General features: G+C 43.1%; 1 protein-coding gene across 1 annotated transcript in view; it reads left to right on the forward strand.

Moving 5' to 3' along the window:
• The first annotated feature begins 592 nt into the window (after nucleotides 1-592).
• Nucleotides 593-23,693, forward strand: part of ippk (inositol 1,3,4,5,6-pentakisphosphate 2-kinase) — a 120,446-nt gene continuing 97,345 nt past the window's right edge. The window contains exon 1 of the mRNA XM_072280988.1: nucleotides 593-793. Within this exon, the coding sequence (XP_072137089.1) occupies nucleotides 713-793 (81 nt within the window). The 5' untranslated portion in view covers nucleotides 593-712. The remainder of the gene's footprint in view (nucleotides 794-23,693) is intronic.

Below are 23,693 nucleotides of genomic sequence, written 5' to 3' on the forward strand. Positions count from 1 at the left end.
TCTTACATAACAACCTGGATTAGTAAACCAATGAACGATAATTTGAGAGGCACACATGTGGGGTTGAAAAGCATTTGAACATTCCTCAATCACCATAATCCATAAAAACGAATGCATAAATAACCGATCAGGGTGTTTGTTCTGACGACAAGTCGGAGTACAGTACAGTATTGAAACGTTTACTCTGTTTCTTTCATCACGGACATTGCCTGCACACAAAAGGCGAGGGACTGGAGGAACTCGGGGGGACGGGCACCATCGATACGGATGCAGGGTCTCGACTGTCCTAGATACTGCCCGACTCATTGAGTTCCTCCAGCGCCTTTTGTGCTGCCCCAGAACCCAGCATCTGAGCTGAAGCCTCCCGACCTAGTTCGCGTTATCACGGTAGGGCTGCACCGCCAAAGAGGCCATTAAACCCGCCGGGACGCCGGCAGTTCTGACAGATCGCCGGAGACTAGGGGGGTGGATCCAGACTGCGGCAACCGGCCAATCGAACTGCGGACCCGGCCCACTTGCCCAATCAGCGCAGGGCACCGGCGCTTCCGGCCATCCTGTCAGGTTGTTTTTTCTTGTCCTTCCGGTGTGCGGTACTGTAGGCGGCGGCGGCGGTGGCGGTGAGAGCGAGCGTGGATGCGCGGTAAACGGAGCGCAGCGGACGGGCAGGGAAAACAATCTCCACAGGACACTCAGACCGAACCTGCCGGAGGTTATGGAACTGAAGGAGCCGGATGGGAATGAGTGGAAGTACCACGGAGAGGGCAATAGAAGTTTGGTCGTTTCCCACGTCCAGGTTAGCGGGGCGCGCGGGCGACGTACACGCGAACGGCGCTTCCTGCCCGCGCCCTCGGGCACGCACACCTGCTCGGTGCCGCGCGCGAGACAAAGGCGGCCCCCACCCTGTGAAAGTTCATTTCATCTGGACGGAATGAGGTGTTGCATCCTCAGGAGGTCACTTCTTCCTCCCTCTGGCGAGAAATTCACCCCCGGATGCACAGTCATCCAACAGCTTTAGTTTAAGCAGCAATTACAGGCGTTTACAGTGGATGATGAATCGTTGTTTTAAAAAAATATCAGTTTAATTAATCTGGGGAAACCGTTTGGGGAAAATGGTGTGCTTCCTAGGAAGGATCCACGTAGTGACTTGTCTGCCCCAGTCTAAGCAAATATGAATCGAGTTCTGATCTGAGTTTTCACTGTTTTAATGAGCCTCTTGCGGTTAGTAATTCATGGTGTAATGCTTTAATGTTATGAAAATACACTAGATGTTGGAAATTTGGAATATAAAGATAGCAGATACATTAGGTATAAACTAGTAAGGCCGTATATATCCATAGATGAAATTGTGAAACTAGCGACTTTTTATGTTACGTTAGAGTAAATCGTCTCATTTGAAAATTGAAATGAACGTCTCTGCTTTATTCAATATATTTCTATTTTTATTGGCCCATGCTGGGATATTATAACAAACTTTGAAAAACCAGTAAAAAACTGTTCTATTAGTTACTTTGCTGCCGGTGAGTATGTAACAGATCTAAATTTCAATGAATACAAAACTGCATACTCTTTCTTGATAGATCGCCCTCACATTCCAGAATTAGCCAGGTGAATCTCATTTATTACCTCTAGTGCGGCTATATTTTTTTTAAGAGCACCAACAGTGTACACAATGTTCTAGGTGTGTCTTCACCCTGTACAACTGGATCAAAACATCCTTGTACTTACATTTCAAAAAAATGTATTTTGTCTGAAATAGTTGCTATCTGTTTGTGATTTATGCACTGAAACATCCCAGATCCCTATGTACATAACTCATTTGTAGCCCCTCTCCATTTAGATTGTAGGTGCTTGGTGCCTGTGAAACACAGCATTAGGTTTGCAATTTTCTGATGGAGAGAACAGGACATCATTTGGCAGATAGGAAATAAATTTGGCAATTTTAATTACTGCTAGTCACAGTAGTCAATGCTTCAGAATGTTCCACATTCTCTGTAAGTGTACACTTGAATTTCACCAAAATATTGTGCTCCATAACAACTAAAAAAAATTTCCCTTTCTGAACTCTGAAACAAACATATTGAAATAGATGCCATCTATGAGCTCCTAATAAACAAACGTATCAAAATAGACACTATCTGTGAAACCCAAAGAGCCAAAAATTGCGAACCAATAGAATTCGAAGGTCAACTGAATGTGTTGCCAATCAGGACTGGGGCAGGTGACTGGGGGCCTATATAAACATGAGCACTCCCAGAGAGAAACACCAACTACACACTGAAGATATCACCTTGACTGGTGATAAAATGCCTGCAAGCTGATTGCCAAGCTCAGCGATCTCAGCAATGTGAATTTGCATCGCTGCTTGACTTGTCTTAAGTATTGAACAATGTTGTTGATTTAAAAACACGTTGTCTAGCTGAGTGACACGATGTTTCACTGCTTTCAATCCAGTCACATGAAATAAATTGCTTGCAATGGTTTTTTTCTTCTCTCCCCACAGTTTCCTTGAGAATCCACATCTTTGACGTTCAATTATTACATTATTCTGTAGGTCACTAGATCAAGAGTTCCCAACCTCAGGTGCACAGACCCCTTGCTTAATGGTATTAGCTTATGGCATAAAAAAGGTTGAGAATCCCTGCACTAGACTTAAGTCAGACTATTGACAAGCCGCAGCCAATTGACATACTTTATAATTGACAGTGGTTATTGGGTGCCACTCTCCTTTGATTGTTAGAATATTGTCCCGAGCAGTCTTTACGAAGGGTAGAGATGTAATAATGGAGGGTTGGGAGGGGAAGGGTTAGATTCCTACTGAGAAGATCAGAACCAATGGCATTTCCTGTGATGTTCCAGTCAAAGCAAGCTCATAATGGTAACACTTGAAAGTAAGTAAGGAATGATGGGTCTCGTGAAATTGCTATCAATATCAAGGCCAGCCATGGCTAGTGTGAGTGGCATTGTTGCGTGAATGGAGAGAAGTACTGGTAGATACGAAGCAGCTTCTTTATTTGACAAAACAAGACACACCAGGCATCATATGGAGATGCTTTGGGTCAAAAGGTCTGCTTATGCCAGCACTACATACATTTTATGTGCTAAAGATAAAAGAAAATTCAGGACACGTCAAATACATCCAAATTTACAATCTTCCCACCATCACACCCAAACAAGTGTTAATCACAGTTGCATGCATGCAATGGGATATTGATTGGACTATGCAGACAATCAGCCTGTTTCCTGGTCTGCGAACCTATTGTTCAGAGCTGCATTAAAATCAAATACACAATTCAGATCTGAAGACTGGTGGCCGAAGTTATCTGGTAAATGTGCTAAACCCAAAAGTCGCTCTACCAAATGGTACAAGATGTACATCTTGCAGTCAGGGGGGTGGGGTGGAAGAGAAGAATGCAACAACTGTAGATACCTTGGCCGCAGAAAATATTTCCAAGGAACTGAAGCACATTATTCAGTAAGCTACTCACCCAAACAAGTGCTTAATGTGGTTAAACAAGTCTCTTTTGGAAAATAATGCCCTTGCATTTCTTTATCTTGAGGGATAGGACAGCTGATTTAGGCTTTGAAGCAAAAGATCACTTTAGTTTTGCACTAAGTAGTGGAACTTGGAGTGTTGGTGCTTGCCTTCTGAGAATGGGGCATTGAACATAAAAGTTGAAACATGTTATAACTTTAAATACTGATTGGATTGCACTTGGAATATTGTGTGGCAGCTCCGTTGCCACATTGTAGGCCTGATGTGATTTCACTGGAGAGAGTCCAGAGTAGATTCACCAGGATGTTGCTTGGATTGGAGAACATGTGTTATGGAGAGAGATTGGATAGACAGGGTCTATTTTGTATGGAGCAGAGGGACTAGAGGCTGATCTGTTGGAGATGTATCACATTATAAGAGGATAAGTAGTCAGAAACTTATTTTTATGCTGAGTTTTTATTGAGTGTTTGAAATATTGAACTTGATGGCAAAAGAAGCGGCAAAGTCAGATGCAATCTTTGCTTTTAAGAAATATTTAGACATTTCAGCAAGACATAGTTGGATGTAGACGTGATTTGGCAAATAGGATTACTGTAGCTTGGGGTTAGGAAGGTTACCTTGGGAAAAAGATTCTGACTATTCATGCTTCTCGTACATTTGTATACCTCTATTAGGTCACCCCTTCAATCCATGGAAAACAATTGACTGTGGAGATAATGCCAAGAATTATAGAACATAAGTTTAAGTTTTTATTAAACAATGACATGGAGAACCTAAGGGTATTCAACAGCTGATCTTACAGTGGTGTGGCACTGCTGTGCAATACTTATTACATTCTCAATCTCTTTCTTCCTCCCTCTCCTCCTCCCCCCCCCCTTCATATGGTGTGTAAAGAATAACAGGGACAATAGAGCTTGGTTTGGTGTCACCTCCACCTCAGAATATCCAGTTAACATCAAGGGTGTGGCTGACAATATCCAGGTAGCATTCTATTAACCTATTAACTGCAGCATTAGTCCATGGATTGCCATAGTGTGCTGTCTGTAAACTGAAACTCACCATTGATTGCAGCAACACACATCAAAGTTGCTGGTGAACGCAGCAGGCCAGGCAGCATCTCTAGGAAGAGGTACAGTCGACGTTTCAGGCCGAGATCCTTCGTCAGGACTGAAACGTCGACTGTACCTCTTCCTAGAGATGCTGCCTGGCCTGCTGCGTTCACCAGCAACTTTGATGTGTGTTGCTTGAAATTCCAGCATCTGCAGAATTCTTGTTGTTCACCATTGATTGAATTGAATGGCGAGTTTCAATACACAAAGTTCTACCCAACATGACAAGATATGAAAACCTTGCTTTATTCAAAGGATACAATTGTATCTGTGCAAAATACTATTCACGCTTTTGAACTAGCAGCAGGCCTTTGACAAAATATTATCCATATATATGATGGCCTGGGCTCCAAAACTGGCCTTGGGAAGGGACTACATAATTGAATGCTTCCATTCTAAGCAAACATCAGAAAACTTCATCAAGTGTTAAATCTGGGCATCTATGTTTTCTCCTCTTGCTTGTTTTTTTATTGTATGGAGCCTTTGTTGAATTCAGGGTGACTCCAGGCACAATATGCCTCTGTATATGAATGGTGCCATCTACCTCAATCCACCATCTGCCCACAGATTGATCAGCATTTGAAACTGTTTAAAAATGACTTCTGTAAGGTGGGCACGAGAAAATCTGCAGATGCTGGAAATTCAAGCAACACACATCAAAGTTGCTGGTGAACGCAGCAGGCCAGGCAGCATCTCTAGGAAGAGGTACAGTCGACGTTTCGGGCCGAGACTTCCTAGAGATGCTGCCTGGCCTGCTGCGTTCACCAGCGACTTTGATGTGTTGTCTGTAAGGTGGGGGCAGAATCAACTGCAGCAAAAGCATTGTCTTGTTCTTTGGCAACTGATCTACCTGAAGGCGCTGAGGCAACATGGCAGTGACAAATGGTGAAGGTAAAGCAGAGGTTGGGAATGGGGATATAGTGTTCCCTCTGATCGAAGGAAGGAATCTGGTTATTAGGAGTAAGGTATTTTCAGTGTTGCAATACACAGCACTGAAAGAAAAACAATCTCAATCTCATTACATGTTGCCCACTGGCTGCAGTACAAATAATACCTCTCATCAAGCATGACTTGGGTGACAGGTTCATGAGATTTCTACCATCATTTTGTATGATTCCTCCCCATTTTGTAATACTGATCATCTAAAATATTATGGCCATATGCTACTTAGCAAATAACATCACCTTCACATTAATTAGATTAGTTCAAGAAGGCAACTAATTATTACAATAAAGCTACCTTGCTAGTCACACCTATATCCATTACGTTTAATGCAAAATTAATTTGAGGCTACTTCAGTTGTAATTTCCTTTGAAGTAATAAGAAGGCTCCTACAATAGGCCTGAAAGGCTTCACCAGCTTTTCTTCAAAAACTATTCTTTGTTATCATTTACTACCAGCCAGTGATTGATTGTATCTCTTACTTTTCCTCCCACTGTTACCATTAACAATCAGTAGAATTATGTGATATATATTCAAAGATTTGGTAATACTAAACTTACTCTGGTTTGCAGGGAACAATTGACTGTCATTAAATATATTATGTTGGCTTTACAATGGTGAACTGTAGGTGACTTGAGATTTTTAGTGAGACACCAATGAACATCAGACTGTGGAAAATTGAGGTGTGTTTTATTGTGAAATTATAAATAATTTTCCAGCTTTTTGGGTGTGTGTTTTCCAGTTCTCACACCAGTCATGTGGAAAGGAGCGAGGGAATGAGTTAACATCCATATACTACTAAAACTCATGCTCTGTCTGTTTGTGACCTCCAATTAGTGCAAACGGTGCATTACAGCAGTACTTTTTTTTGGCTAAATTGAATTAAAATGCGCTAACTTACAGAATGCAGGCAAAGTTCAGGGTTGTATATTCGTATAAAATTGCTCATTCCCCAAAAATCAACAGGCTGCCTTTCACCCAAGACCCGATTGGCCATCATGGAGACTGTGACGCCACAGCCCGACGCATGCGCACGGCCAGCCTCAGCAGCTTGGAGGCTTTGCTGTTACTGCTTCCTATCTTCTATCAAGCATTAGGGTAAAATTATATGGATAGCCTAATTATGCCACGTGGAAAGAGAAGGGGGACATTATAGTCAAGAGATGACGCCAAACGTCGTCGGGAAGCGGCAAGAAGAGGGAGAGAACAACAATCGGATGAGGCCAGGGCTGCACAACTCCAGGATCAAAGAGTCAGGACAACAAAGATGAGAGAAGACGAGACAGAGGAGGACAGGCATGCACGTCTCCGAAATGACAACAATAGGCACAGACGGAGGAGAGAACAAGAATCCGATCAGGCCAGGGCCGCACGACTCCAGGATCAGAGAGAAAGAACAAATGGTAGAAGAGATGAAGAGACAAAGGATGAAAGGGCTGCGCGACTCCAGAATGACAAAAACAGGCAGAGGAGGAGGAGAGAGGAAGAGACAGAGGAGAAAAGGAAAGATCAACTCGAGAATAAGCGGCACAGTGTAATTATTGTGAGAGCTGCTGAAGACGACAATGGCTGCTTTCGACGACAGTACCTCGACAGAGAAAGAACAAGGCAAAATGCACGACTCGGATGCTGTCATATTTCTGCTGATGTTGGTTCGATGACCAGAGTATGCCCTCACTGTCGTGCCTTCCTATTCACTGGAGAAACCGCACATACTTTATACTTTATTATCACCAAACAGTTGGTACTAGAATGTACAATCATCACAGCGATATTTGGTTCTGCACTTCACACTCCCTGGATTACAAATAATTAATATTAAAAATATTAAAAGTAGTTAAAATTAGTAAATATTAAAATTTTAAATTATAAATCATAAATAGAAAAATGGGAAGTAAGGTGGTGCAAAAAAACCGAGAGGCAGGTCGGGATATTTGGAGGGTATGACCCAGATCCGGGTCAGGATCCGTTCAGCAGTCTTATCACAGTTGGAAAGAAGCTGTTCCCAAATCTGGCCGTATGAGTCTTCAAGCTCCTGAACCTTCTCCCGGAGGGAAGAGGGACAAAAAGTGTGTTGGCTGGGTGGGTCGTGTCCTTGATTATCCTGGCAGCACTGCTCTGACAGCGTGTGGTGTAAAGTGAGTCCACGGACGGAAGATTGGTTTGTGTGATGTGCTGCGCCGTATTTACGATCTTCTGCAGCTTCTTTTGGTCTTGGACAGGGCAACTTCCGTACCAGCTTGTGATACACCCTAGAAGAATGCTTTCTACGGTGCATCTATAAAAATTAGTTAGGGTTTCATGGGACAGGCCAAATTTCTTTAGTTTTCTCAGGAAGTAAAGGTGCTGATGGGCCTTCTTGGCAGTGAACTCTGCTTGGTTGGAGCAAGTCAGGTCATTTGTGATATTGACCCCGAGGAACTTAAAACTTTTGACCTGTTCCACTTGCGCACCACTGATGTAAATCGGGTCGTGCGGTCCGCTACTCCTTCTGAAGTCAACAACCAACTCCTTCATCTTGCTGACGTTGAGGGATAGGTTATTGTCTTCGCACCATGCCACCAGGTTCTTAATTTCCTCTCTGTACTCAAACTCATCATTACCCGAGATACGGACTACGATTCTTGTGTCATCAGCAAACTTATATATTGAGTTTGATGGAAACTTGGCTACACAATCATGGGTGTACAGTGAGTACAGCAGGGAGCTGAGTACATAGCCTTGTGGGGCACTGGTGCTCAGAGTGATTGTAGAGGAGACACATTTCCGCCGTATGAAGGGACAGGTCAGGTTAGGCAATTTGCAGCCTCTTCCTAATGAACTCTTTAATTTGTACAGCAATGATGAACCTATTGCAAACGAGTTCAGGAAGAACATCAGACAATACAATTGCCTCTTCCAAATGACATCCTTTGGTGCCAAAGAAGTCATTCCAACTAGGAATCGATGGAATCCTTCTGTGATTATTCAAGGCCAAATCCATCATTACGTGGGACATTTAATTCCAGCCCAACCCAGCAAGCCCGATTTCTTCAAATTTACTTCATGGATATTTAATGTTCATTCTAGTCACATATTTGTCTTGCTATGCATCTTTCTTCTTTATATAAGCTGAGTTTTAATTTCCAGATCAAAGAGATAGCAATAGCATTCAGGAAAATTTAATGTTCATTCTGGTCACATCAGACTGCACTACCCTTCTCTCAAAGGGTGCCCCAACAGGTCACCCCGTTGTCTAGTGTATGTACAGAATTGAAGAGGTTAAGTACATGTCTGAAAAACTTTTGTAATTGGTACTTTAAATTAATAGTATTGGAAAAAGATTTATGGTTTTTTTGTACCCTGGTCCCACATTTTTGCATACCACAGTTCCCAAGGAGACATTGGACTGCATAAAGGGAGTCAGAGTGTAAAAGAAGTGCATGGGGGCAGTTGGCACACTTTATGCACCACAGTTCCCAAGGCGACATTGGATTGCATGAAAGTAGGCACTTGGCAAGGTCCAATAAAAAGAAGCTAGATTTAAGTGGAGCTACCATTGTGTTAGTGGGCCAGTGATGGCGGGAGTTGAGGCTTTGGCTCAGAGGGTTCAGTGAAGAGAGGTGTATTCGTTCTTTATTTTCTTGTTGCACATTTAGAGCAGTGCGGATGCCAAGTCGGATAGTGGAATGCACCTCTTGCGGAATGTGGGAAGACAGGGAGACCTCCGGTGATCCTGATGACGATACCTGCAAGAAGTGTATCCAACTGCAGCTTCTAACAGACTGTATTAAAAAGTTAGAGGTGGAACTGGATGAGGTGCGGATAATGTGGGAGGCTGAGGGGTTGATAGACGGGGTATAGAGGGAGGTAGTTACAGCCAAGGTGCAGGACACAGGTAACTGGGTGACTGTCAGGAGGGGGAAAGGAGAGAGGCAGCCATTGCAGAGTACCCCTGTGGCCATTCCTCTCAACCACAGGTATACTGCTTTGGATTCTGTTGAGATGAACTAGCAGAGGAAGGCCACAGCAGTCAGGTCTCTGGTACTGAGTCTGGCTCTGGCTCTGAAGAGAAGAGGGAAAAAAGGTGAGCTGTAGTGATGGCGGATTTGTGGTTAGAGGAGCAGAAAGGAAGTTCTGTGGATGAGAATGAAATTCCTGGATGATAGTTGCCCCAGTGTGTCAGGGTCAGGGACATCTCTGATTGAGTCCACATCATCCTTGTATGTGAGGGTGAGCAGCAGAGGTTGTGGTCCACATCAGTACCAATGACATGGGTAGGATGAGTGACAAAAAAACATAAGAACATAAGAAGTAGAAGCAGGAGTAGGCCAATCGGCCCATCGAGCCTGCCCCACCATTCAATAAGATCATGGCTGATCTGTCCGTAAACTCAGCTCCATCTACCTGCCTTTTCCCCATAAACCCTTAATTCCCCTACTATGTAAAAATCTATCTAACTGTATCCTAAATACATTTAGTGAAGAAGCCTCAACTGCTTCCCTGGGCAGAGAATTCCACAGATTCACCACTCTCTGGGGAAAAACGGTTTCCCCTCATCATCCTAAATCTTCTCCCCTGAATCTTGAGGCAATGTCCCCTAGTTCTAGTCTCACCTACCAATGGAAACAACTTTCCTACTTCTATTTTATCTATCCCTTTCAAAATTTTGTATGTTTATATAAGATCCCCACTCATTCTTCTGAATTCCAGAGAGTATAGTCCCAGGCAACTCAATCTCTCATAGGTTAACCCCTTCATCTCTGGAATCAACCTGGTGAACCTCCTGTGCACTGCCTCCAAAGCCAGTATATCCTTCCTCAAGTATGGAGACCAGAAATGCACACAGTACTCCAGGTGTGGCCTCACCAGTACCCTGTATAGTTGCAGCATGACTGTTCTTGAATTCAATCCCTCTAGCAATGAAGAGCAAAATTCCATTTGCCGCCTTAATAACCTGTTATACCTGCAAGCCAACTTTTTATGATTCATAAACAAGCATTCCCAAGTCTCTCTGCATAACAGCATGCTGCAATCTTTCACCATTTAGATAATCTGCTGTTCTATTATTCCTTCCAAAGTGGATGATCTCGCATTTACCAACATTGTATTCCATCTGCCAGACCGTGGCCCACTCACTTAACCTATCTATATCCCTCTGCAGACTCTCCACCCCCTCTGTATAACTTTCTTTTCCACTCAGTTTAGTGTCATCAGCAAATTTTGCTACGCTACAGTCAGTCCCCTCTTTCAAATCTTCCAAATAAATGGTTAACAGCACCGATCCCTACGGCACCCCACTCACCACTGACTGCCAACCAGAGAGGCACCCATTTATACCAACCCTCTGCCTTCTATTGGTAAACCAATCCACTATCCATGCCAATACACTTCCTCCAACTCCATGCATCCGTATCTTATTTATAAGTCTCTTGTGCGGCACCTTATCTAATGCCTTCTGGAAATTGAAGTATACAACATCCACCTGTTCCCTTCTATCCACTGCACTCATTATGTCCTCAAAGAACTCCAGTAAATTTGTCAAACAGGACATGCCTTTTCTGAATTCATACTGTGTCTGTCTAAATGTTTTGCTATTTCTTCCTTAATGACGGCTTCAGGCATTTTCCCGACTACAGATGTTAGGCTAACTGGCCTATAGTCGCCCGTCTTTTGCTTGCGTGCTTTTTTAAAAAAGTGGTGTGACATTTGCTGTCTTCCAATCCGCCGGGACCTGCCCAGAGTCGAGAGAGTTTTGGTAAATGATTACCAATGCGTCCACTATAACCTCCGCCAATTCCCTCAGCACCCTGGAATGCATCCCATCAGGACCATGGGACTTATCTACCTTCAGGCCCTCTAGTTTGCTCATCACTATCTCTTTAGTGACAGTGATTTTTATCGAGGTCCTCACCTCCCATTTCGTCCGTAACGTCATTCTTTGGCATATTAGACATGTCCTCCACTGTGAAGACTGACACAAAATAGTCGTTCAAGGCCTCAGCCATTTTCTTATCACCCAATATCAATTTCCCCTTCTCTCTTCCAAGGGACCAACGTTGACTTTAGCCACCCTCTTCCGCTTTATATATTTATAAAAACTTTTGCTACCTGTTTTTATATTTTGTGCTAATTTACTTTCATACTCTGTCTTCCCTTTCCTTACTTCTTGTTTAGTTGTTCTTTGTTGCTTTTTAAAGTTTTCCCAATCCTCCAGTCTCCCACTACTCTCTGTGACTTTGTACACATGAGCTTATAATTTGATACTATCTTTTATTTCCTTAGTTATCCAAGGCTGGCTCTCCCCAGACTTACTGTCCGTACTTTTGACTGGAATATACTTTTGTTAAGCACTGTGAAAAATGTCTTTGAAAGTATTCCACTGTTCCTCAACTGTCCTATTAAATAGCCTGTGCTCCCAATCCACATTAGCGAACTCTTCCCTCATCCCGTTGTAGTTTCCCTTGTTCAAGCATAATAACTAGTTTTAGATCTAACTATTTCATCCTCCATCTGAATGCGAAACTCAATCATACTATGATCACTCTTTCCAAGAGGATCACTGACTGCAAATTCGTTAATCTTACCTGTCTCATTGCACAGGACTAGATCTAAGATAGTATCTTCCCTTGTAGGTTCACTAACATGCTGCTCAAGAAAGCCATCATGGATGCATTCTATGAAGTCCTCCTCAAGACTTCCTTGACCAACCTGATTCACCCAATTTATGTGGAAGTTAAAATCCCCCATGACAACTGCTGTTCCATTCTTACAAGCCTCAGTTATTTCTTGGTTAATGGCCTCTGCCACTGCAATATTTTTATTAGGTGGCCTATAGACAATCCCACCAGTGATTTTTTTTTTTCCCTTTACTATTCTTAATCTCTACCCAGATGGACTCAACATTCTGCTCCGTATATCTTATATCGTCTCTCACAATCGCCCTGATCTCATCCTTAACTAAGAGCGCCACCCCACCTCCTTTGCTTTCCTGCCTATCTTTCCGTATTACCTGATACCCTTGGATATTTAATTCCCAGTCATCTCCACCTTGCAACCAGGTTTCTGTAATGGCCACTAGCTTGGTACTGATCTGTGCCACGAGTTCACTAACCTTGTATCTAATACTACGGGCGTTTAGATAAAGTGCCCTTTTACTCGTCGTCCTTTTAGAATCTATGACCTATGTGATTTTTGCTTTTTACTTTTATGCACCCTACTCTTACTTTTTTCTTCACTAACTGTAGCTTTGGTCTCTGCATCACTTTCCTCTTCTTTTCTGTGTGAGTTCCCATCCTCCTGCCATATTAGTTTAAAACTTCCCCAACAGCACTAACAAACAATCTCCCTAGGACATTGATCCTGGCCCTGCCCAGATGTAGACCGTCCGGACAGTACTGGTCCCACCTCCCCCAGAAGTGGTTCCAACACCCCAGGAATCTGAGACCCTCCCTCCTGCACCACCGCTCAAGCCACATATTTATTCTAATTATCCTGCTATTCCAACTCTGGCTAGCATGCAGCATCGGTAATAATCCTGAGATTATTACCTTTGAGGTCCTACTCTTTAATGAATCTCCTAGCTCCCTAAATTCAGCTTGTAGGACCTCATCCAGCTTTCTTCTTATATCGTTAGTACCTACATGCACCATGACAGCTGGCTGCTCACCCTCCCCTTTCAGAATGCCCTGCAGCCTCTCCGAACATCTCTGACCCTTGCACCAGGGAGGCAACACACCATACGGGAGTCCCGTTTGTGGCCACAGAAACTCCTCTCTATTCCCCTTACCGTGGAATCCCCTACCACAACAGCTCCGTCACTCCTTTTCTTGCCCTCATGCGCAGCAGAGCCACCCCCGGTGCCAAGATCTTGGCTGCTGCTGCCTTCACCAGATCAGCCATCTCCCCCAACAGACTCCAAAGTGATACATCTGCCTTGGAGGGAGATGACCGCAGGAGACTCCTGTACTAACTTACTTCTTCTACTACCTCTTCCTGTTGGTCATCCATTTCCTATCTTTCCTTAGATCCTTAAACTACGGTGTGACCAACTCGCTAAATGTGCTATCCACAATATTTTCAGCATCTCGAATGCTCCAAAGTGAGTCCACGCACAGCTCCAGTGCCGCCAGGCGGTCTATCAGGAGCTGCAGCTGGACACACTTCCTGCACACATAGTCTTCAGGGACACTGTCAGCCTCCCTGAGTTCCCACATGTCACAGGAGGAGCATGGCAGGGATCTGAGCTAACCTGCCATGTCAGAGCACAGAAAAAGGACCACAGGGGAAAGGGAAGAGTCAGCTGGGGAAGTCAAAGGCCGTTATCTGTGAATCTCTGCAAGTCAGTTCTTCGCCTTGACCCTTCTTCGCCAAAGTCCTATCACTCTGCTACTCTCTCCCTCCACTGCCCGCTGTATATGGCTGTCTTCTTTTTAAACTCTTCCTGCTCTCAACTGGCTGACGTCACATGCCTGCACAGTCTTGCCTCTCTTTACCCTGAGTAGTAAAATGCCTTCTCTTCGAAAATCCTTTCAAGCATTCCACTCGCAGCCTTCTTGCTTCGAACCTAGGTTCTGAAGAGTGAGTTCAGAGAGTTGAGTGCTAAGTTAAAGGACAGGACCTGTAAGGTTGTGATCTCAGGATTGCCACCTGGGCCATGTGCTAGTAAGGCCAGAGCTAGGCTGATCCTCAGTTTAACTTGTGGCTAAGGAGGTGGTATAGGAAGGCGGGCTTCAGATTTTTGGATCATTAGGTTCTCTTGCAGGGAAGGTGGGATCTGTACAGAATGGACAGTTTGCACCTGAACTGGAGGAGAACTAGTATCTTAGTAGGCAGGTTTGCTAGTGCTGCACTGGGGGTTTAAACTAGAGTTACAGGAGTAGTGACATCACTGCCGGACCCTGGAACAGATGTGCCCAGGTTCAAATCCAGTCAGGCCATTCCTGAGTACACTTTCCATCCGTGCCGGGTTGAGTGTTGAGCTCGCAACTCGACCACGTAAAATAAAGAAACGTATTGTACTGCGAAATGTCTGTGTGAGGAGTGGCCCGCCACACAGTCTCTCGTTTCACTCTTTGTAAGGCATGGAAATGCCTGACGCTGGCCTCTCAGGCCTGAGTCAATGTCATCATCATCATCTTACAGGAAGATGGGAAATGGAGTGCCAGAGCAGTTAATGGAGTGGTTGTGGAGAAAGGTGTTGTTAAGCCTATGTACAAATTCAGCAATCAAATTTAGTTGAAGCTGGTGGGGGTTAATGTTCTGAGCTGCGCAAATTTCAATACAAGGGGTATTGTAGGAAAGGCAGATGAGCTTAAGGTGTGGATCAGCATGTGGAATTGTGACATTGTAGCCATTAGTGAAACGGTTGCAGGAGGGGCAATTCTGGCAGCTCAATGTTCCAGAGTTCCATATGATATGATAGAGCGGGAGGGATTAAAAAGTGAGGAGTGGCATTAGTAGTCAGGGAATATGTCATGACAGTGCTCAGTCAGGACAGATTGGAAAACTCATCTAGTGAGACTTTAAGAGTAGACCTGAGAAAGAGGAAAGGTATGACCATATCAGTGAGTTTATGTTATAGACAACCTAACAGTTCACTGGACTTAGAGGAGCAGATTTGTAGAGTGATCATACTGTGTTGCAAGAACAATAAGGCTGTTAAAAAAGGTGATTTTAACTTTCCATATATTGACTGGGACTCCAGTACCGTAAGAGGGCTGGATGGGCAAGTGCTTGCCAAATAGGTTCAGTTTCCTTAATCAGTACATAGAGAAGATGTGATGGTAGATCTCCTATTAGGGAATGAGACGGGGCAGGTGACAGAATTTTTTGCAGGGGAACACTTTGCATCCAGTGATCAGTTTCAAGGTAATTACGGTCTAGTCCTCGAGCTGAGATTCTAAATTGGAGAAAGGCCAATTCTCATGGTATCAGAAAGGATCTGGTGTGTGGATTGGGACAGATGTGAGAAAATGTGCAGGCTCTGGAAATCCAAAGTGGCACACAGAAAATGTTGGAGCAACTCAGCAGGCCAGGCAGCATCTATGGAAAAGAGTAAACAGTTGAGGTTTCGGGCTGAGACCCTTCATCAGGACTGGAGAGGAAGGAGAGAGGTCAGAGTAAGAAGGTGGGGGGAGGGGAGGAAGAAGTACTAGGTGGCAAGTGATAGGTGAGTCTGAGGGTGGGGTTGAAGTAAAAAGCTGGGAAGTTGATTAGTGAACGAGTTAAAGGGCTGCAGAAGGGGGAATCTGATAGGAGAGGACAGAAGACCATGGAAGAAAGGGAAGGGGGAGGTGATGGGGAGGTAATGAGATGAGGTGAGAGAAGGAAACAGGATGGGGAAACGGTGAAGGGGGTGGGCAATTACTGGAAGTTATAGAAATTGACGTTCATGCCATCACGTTGGATGTTGCCCAGATGAAATATAAGGTGTTGTTTCTCCAACCTGTGTTGGTCTCATCATGTCAGTAGGGGAAACTCATTCGTAAGGCCAGTGATGTTGTGGGGATGGAACTGGACTCTCTGACAGTGGTGTCTGAAAAGAGGATGCTGTCCAAGTTGCATGCCATCTTGGACAATGTCTCCCATCCACTACATAATGTACTGGTTGGGCACAGGAGTACATTCAGCTAGAGACTCATTCCACCGAGATGCAACACAGAGCGTCATAGGAAGTCATTCCTGCCTGTGGCCATCAAACTTTACAACTCCTCCCTTGGAGGGTCAGACACCCTGAGCCAATAGGCTGGTCCTGGACTTGTTTCCTGGCATAATTTACATATTACTATTTAATTATTTATGATTTTATTACTATTTAACTTATGGTGCAACTGTAACGAAAACCAGTTTCCACCGGGATCAATAAAGTATGACAATGACTATGACTATGGACTGGTATGTCAGAATGGGGAGTAGAATTGAAATGTGTGTCCACCAGAAAAACCTACTTTTTGTGGCAGACAGAGTGAGGATGTGCAATCAAGTGATCTCCCAGTCTACATCAGGTGTCATTGATGTATAGGAGTCCATATTGGGATCACTGGATATAGTAGATGACCGCAACAGACTTGTAGTTGAAGTGTCGCCTCACCTGGAAGGACTGTGAGTGCCAGCTGCCTGTCTTTTGATCGCTCTGCTCCCAGAGAGGGGAGAGACTGCTGCAGTGCTCAGAGTGCTGCCCAGGTTTTCTGCAGTTTGGATGTGGACTTGGACTGTAGACTTTTTTTTTCCCCCAGTCTTATAGTTTTTTTATACTCTGTGTTTCCAATCTTTCTCGTTTTTTTGTGTGTGTGGGGAGGTGGAAGATATAGGTGTTAATGTGCCTGTTTTGTTTTGTTCATTTTTTTGGGGGGGGGGGTTGGGGGCTGATGATCGTGTTCCCTTTTTTTTTTTCCTTCCTTGGTTTCATGGCTACCGGGGAAGAAGAATTTCAGAATTGTATTCTTTGATAATAAATGATCTTTTGAACCTTCGAATGCTGTCATAATCTGATTTTCTCATTGGTAGTTTGTAATACCCACTTTTTTTTGGCATGTGTGTCTGTGCGTGTGCGTGCGTGCCTCAGTGCGTGTACGTGATGATGTCTTTTTCATGCTTTTGCAAGGTGCGGAGTGAGAGAAAGAGAGAGACTGTGTGGTGCGCCACTCCCTATACAGACATTTTCGCAGTATTTTTCCCTTTATTTTACGAGGTCAAGTTGCGATCTCGACACTGAACCCGGCACGGATGGAAAGCGTACTCAGGAGCGGACCCAACTGGATTTGAACCCGGGAACCTCTGTTCCAGGGTCCGGCGCTGATGTCATTGCACCACCAGCCGGCTCAATAATACCCACTTCTTAAATCCAACACACTGAACCAGTTGCTTCCACTTAAGCAGGCCAGAGCATCTTCGTTCCATGGGTCTGTATATCGGTTTAGGATTGTATGTCTGTTCAGTGTTGTATAAGCAACACACATTGGTATTTTCCTATTCTTTTTCCTGATAGCTATAGGCGGTGCATAGGGACTTTTTGACTCAGTGATAATTCTAGCTTCCTTAAGTTTCAGCAGGTGCTGCCCAACATGTTTAAACTCTGCTGGTGCTGGCCGGCAAGACTTCTCTTGGAAAGGTGTGTCCTCCGTCACTCTGATAGTGTGGTGAGTACTCTTGGAGCAACCAACATCAGACGCCAGTAGAACAGACATTTTTGTGTTCTAACATCTGATCAGTTAGCCTCTTTTTTTTTCCCCCCCATTCCTCCAGTATTGGTGAGTCATCAAAGTTGAATGAATTTGATGTCAGCTTTCCTGATACAGGAGACTATTTCTCCTTTTCCTCCAACGGAAAATTAGAAACTACCGTCACAGGACAGAGATTCGCAATCTGTTTGAGGATGATATCTCTTCTCGAGGTGTCCCTGATGATCACTGTTGTCCTCTAGCGTAGACAGCCAAAGATTTCTGCAGTTCAGATCTCACCAGCACTCCTGCAAGAAAGAGCCACTTTTCTTCCTGATCATCAGACAGACCCACAAGCATGGTTGGGGTGCTGGGCACTCCTGAAAATTTGGGTGTTCCGGTCACTCTTTTATTCTCATTGTCCTGCATAAGAGAAACTTGCAAATTCTCAAAATTCTCTATATTCAGAGAACCATGTCTCTGAATGGATGACTGACAGGGTTCTCAGAAAGCTCTCTCCCCTTCCCACTGTATACGCTGCCATGAGCCTTCTCACAATGGAAGTGTTTGTTCCCACAAGAATGGAAGCTTTACCTTTTATGACCAACTCTAGTGTATCTATAGTCTGAGCTACTCCAACATCTTTCTTTTTCAATCTTTTTAATTGAGTTTCAAATTGATAAGCATAACAATAATGATACAAGGAGATGGTGATTACATTAATAACGGTTAACGTAACCAGACACAGACTCCGAGTAACATATTTAATTTAACCCTCCCAATCTCTTGATAACTGAACATGAAAAAGATTTTAAAAAAAGTTCTTACCCCCTACACTAAAAAAAATCAAAACAAAGACTGGGCTGCCATGTTTCATCGGTTAAGATCATTATTTGTCACTAACTCCGCTCCTCTATACACAAACAAAAAGTTATTAAAAAGGATTTGGAAAAGGTCAGCTTACATCATATGAAAATGTTGAATAAATGGCCTCCAAATTTCTTCAAATTTAATTGAAGGATCGGTGGTACCACTCCTAATTTTTTCCAAGTTTACACATGTTCTAGTTTGGGAAAACTATTGAAATGTAGTAAGGGGATTAGAATCTTTCCATTTAAATAAAATGGATCTTCTGGTTATTAATGTAACAAGTGCAATCAAACGACAAGCTGAAGGGGATAAATGACTAATGTCTGTCAATTGGTAGTCCAAAAATTGCAGTAATAGGATGAGGTTGTAAATCAATACGCAAAACTACTGAAATAATATCAAATCAAAGTTGCTGGTGAACACAGCAGGCCAGGCAGCATCTCTAGGAAGAGGTACAGTCGACGTTTCGGGCCGAGACCCTTCATCAGGATTAACTGAAGGAAGAGCTAGTAAGAGATTTGAAAGTGGGAGGGGGAGGGGGAGATCCAAAATGATAGGAGAAGACAGGAGGGGGAGAGATGGAGCTGGACAGTTGATTGGCAAAAGGGATATGAGAGGATCATGGGACAGGAGGCCCATAGAGAAGGAAAGGGGGGAAGGGGGGGGAAAATCCCAGAGGATGGGCAAGGAGTATAGTCAGAGGGACAGAAGGAGAAAAAGGAGAGTGAGAGAAAGAATGTGTGTATAAAAATAAATAACGGATGGGGTACGAGGGGGAGGTGGGGAATTAGCGGAAGTTAGAGAAGTCAATGTTCATGCCATCAGGTTGGAGGCTACTCAGACGGAATATAAGGTGTTGTTCCTCCAACCTGAGTTGCCCATCCCTTGCCCATCCTCTGGGTTTTTCCCCCTCCCCCCTTTCCTTCTCCCTGGGCCTCCTGTCCCTCCTGTCCCATAACCTAAAAAAAACGCTGATTATCCTCCTTCCTTGCATGAGTTTCGTGGGCAAAGATAATCTGAGCATTCAATCTATGAAAAACTTTAAAAATCTTCTTCTGTTTAATCAGATTATTCAAACCATTCGTATTCCATGAAACAAAGTTAATAATATTATCCATTGTACTTGAATAAACCATATGGTATGTAAAGGGTTAACCTTACTGCGTAGGAAACTCATGAATCAGGAAGAGGGAAAAAGATTTAAAGAGGAACCGGAAGTCACGACAATTCAGACATATTTGTAGTTTCAGATCAGTCCAGATGGAAAAAACTAAACTAAAAATCGCCCCACTCCCAACCCACAAAAGCCCGAAAACTGGCTAATAGACAGCCAGAAAGCTATCTAGACACTTCCCTACCCCCATCTCTCTTGAAGGCAAGTCTCCAAAATTGAAAAGAATACAAAACACCACTCACAGTCAAAACATTGATAAAAGAATACCATAAAAAACACCAAACAAATGTTTAAAAAAAAGCCATTTGCAAAACATTTTGAAAGGGAAAATCTTGGAAAGTGAAACAAAATACAATCTTATAAATCAAAAACAAACAATTGAAAATAATAAAATAAAATAATAAAGGGAAATAAAAAGGGAACTTTAACATAAAAGCATGATAAATATCCATACTCCAAAACAAAGTACGAGTATTATCAAACCGAGGGCAAAATTCTTCAAACTTTAAAAGTCCAAATCTATGAACTGGTTATTAGCTTATAAACCAAATGAATACAGACATGAAGAAACAGTAAATTTATTATACATCTGAGATTGAACATTGATCCTCAAGGAATTGATGAGGTTCATCCACGGATTTAAACCATTTACGTGATTTATCAGGCAGAACAACCCTTAGGCGAGCTGGAAATAGAGCTGGTTGGGACTTTCTTTGATAGAGCTCAGACATCACTGGTTTAAAAAGCGATCTTTTGCGCATTACCTCAGGACTGTAATCTTCGACCAAACAAAACTTGAGGTCTCCGTGTTCAAGAACCCCTTTCCGACGGGCAATTCGAATTAAATGCTCCTTGCTGTGTACATAGTGGAACTGGAGTGTAACAGGTCGAGGTTTCAGTTCTTTAGGGGGTTTTGCTCTTAGAGCCCGGTGAGCATGATTAAGTATAGGGGAAGTAGAAAAAACTTCGGAGCTGAACACGTCCATTAAAAATCGAGAAAAAATTTAGTAAGGTCACCACTCTCAACGTCTTCACGGAGTCCTACTATTCGCAAATTCTGTCTATGACTGCGATTTTCCAGGTCGATAACCTTAACTTTATACTGTTCCAGTGTTTGAGTGGTTGAAGTTAATTTCTTTTCCATCAAATCTAGCTTGCGGTCTCTCTGTCTGCCAGCTTCATCGAGTTCGGAAATTTGCCGCTGTTGTTTTTCACTCTCTCGCTTAAGTGCTCCCAGTCTACTTTCGATCTCCTTTAACAATACTTCCAAATTTGAAAATCTTGTATCGAATTTATCATCCAGGAGTTTCGACATAGCCTCCAAAGTGAGTTGAGACTTAGGCTGTTGAGAGTCACCTTCTCTCCTATTTCCATTACTGGCTTCCTTGCCTTCGGCTAGTGCCTTTTTCCCTCTGGTACACATTTCCAGTGATTAAAAAACAAAGTTCAAGCATATAAAAGTGTTATAAATACTTTAATAGAGATTGAAAAATGAACAGAGCAAAGCCAAAATGCGACTTAATCCAGCTAGTGCCCCAAGAGAGCTCCAACATCTGCTTCTGAAAACTCCCGTTTCAACAACAAATGACCATAAGCCCCCATATCTGGAGCACTGTCAGGAGTCAAAGGTAAATGTGTCAACTACTAGTTGTAAAAGGATTTGTAATGTAAAGTAACTTGAAAACCTGTTCCATATAGCCCCGGCATAATTGCCTTCAATCTATATGGAATCATCAGAACTTGGCCCAACTAAGCCTTCAGGAATAGTGTTTTGAATATTGATATTTCTGTTGAAAGACTGATTGGAACGTATTTGGTCTGGGACGTCAGTCCGTTCCATTACTGGGTTTCTCTGTAGTTTCCCATCTTTTTCTGTTAGATTAACTACTGGTTTACTTTTTGAAGATTTTCTTGTCTCTCACAATCTCGCCTGAAATGTCCATCTTCTCCACATTTGTAACAGAAAATCCCAGGCCTATCCTCAGTCAAGAAATCCTTTGCAGCAGCATTTTTCTTTTTCACAGTTGGGTTGGGTTTTCCGGTGGATGTGTCATGTTTAGCTGCAACATTAACAGACCTCAACCGAGGCATCTCAGCTTGAATGTTTTTCACCCCAATTCTCAACAGCTCTACTGTTGAGGCATCATGGATTAATTTAGCATCAGAGGCTGCAACAGAAGATATTACTTGTCTTTTGGAATCACTTTGCTCCTCGATAATATTTTCCTCCTCTCTGACTTCTCTTAGGAACTCAGTAAAAGATGATGGATCAAGTATCTTGTGGGTCATTCGAATACATAGAGCAACCAAAAGGTTCACTTTATTATCAAAGTATGTATGCAGAATATAACTCTGAGATTCATCTTCTTCAGGTAGCTATGAAATACAGAAAAAAACCATGAAAGTCGTTGAAATAAAAGACATCAGCCCCCCCACACGAAAAAGAAAATAAAGCAAAATCTCGTAAACCCAAACCCCCCAATCCCTCCCTTGCACAAAACTAACAAATCCCCATCCACAAAATGGCAGCTAGAACATCAAACCTCAAACCCCCCCAGTCCCCTCCCTTGCAAAAAAACTAACAGATTCCCCCACACGGAAAAACACCAACAAGAACAGCAGACCCCAAATCCCCAATTTGTCCCTCGCACAAAAAACTTAACATGTTGCTGACAAGGACATTGACACCCCAAATCCCCAACCCACCATCAGCAACAAGAAAGAAAACACAGAAAACTGAAGGAGACCGATATAAACTACAGTCCACATCAATAATCACATAAATCTCAGAATTTCTAAAACACCCTCTCTCAGCATCAAGGATAGCGACTGCTGACCCACAGCCTTCCAGCTGCCAACCCGCGGCTTCCTTTGCATTTGCTTCGACTTTTCAACGCTTTGTTACTGAGAAATGGAGTTGATCGTAGCTCTGCCCTTCTCCTTGAGGCAGCTCATGCTCGTGGTCCTGTCCTGGAATCTTCTTGGGGATAGCAGAGTGCTAGATCACTCGATCGAACCCCAAACTGTAAGTCGTGGGCTCCAGCAATTTCCAAAACACAATTAAGATAAAAAGAAGACATAGAAAAAGTGAAATAATTGACTATCTGGAAGATGTTGCTCGAGGAATCGTTTGGTGGCACCATCTTGACCAGAACCATGTCTTGTGACAGTGCACCTTCACAACTTGCTCCATTCTCAAGCAATTTATCTCAGATAGTTGAATGCCCCACTTGCGGCATAAACATTACAGCAATTGATTCAACCTGGCTAAAGGATTTTCTGCTTTTAGCAACATTACTACATCAGTGGCAGGACCCTTTAAACTCTTTACAAATCTCTGTTTTTCTTACATTGTCTGAGCATTGCCATTTGTCAACTAAATGAGATGTCTGGTCCTCTCAAGCCTCGTATTTTTCTTCTCCATTTGGCATGGGTTTGACTCCAGAGAACATTCTCAGCTTAACCTTGAATTTCAGTAATTTTGCTGTAGCCTTTATGTGATGTGATAGCAGAAACCAGCTCAGTATTTAGAGCAACAGCTGAAGAACTTAGTAGGTTTGTAACAATAGTCAGAGCTTTCCCTTCATTCCTCAGAATAGAGAGCAACTGAAACTGAAAATCTTCACCCTTAGCAGCTTCCATATCACATACCTTAATCATGACATACTTTAAATTGTGCAATAAATATCCATTGTGGATGATGCCTCCAAAAATGTAACCCTCTCACTGTAGGCACTTAATTAATTAACTATTACTGTGAATACCAACTAACAGCAACATAACTCTACAATGCATGAGAATAACGATGAAAAGGCCTTTGCCAATAAATATATGGGTCTAGGATGGATATGATTTGGATAAACACAAAAAACATAAGCTTGAATTTTTTAAGGGAAAATAAGACCATTACCTGTATGAACACTGAGACACTTATGCAAATCTACTGTTCACTAGGAAGCCATAAT

Source organism: Mobula birostris, chromosome 16 (genome assembly GCF_030028105.1).
Source record: "Mobula birostris isolate sMobBir1 chromosome 16, sMobBir1.hap1, whole genome shotgun sequence".
Lineage (NCBI taxonomy): Eukaryota > Metazoa > Chordata > Chondrichthyes > Myliobatiformes > Myliobatidae > Mobula > Mobula birostris.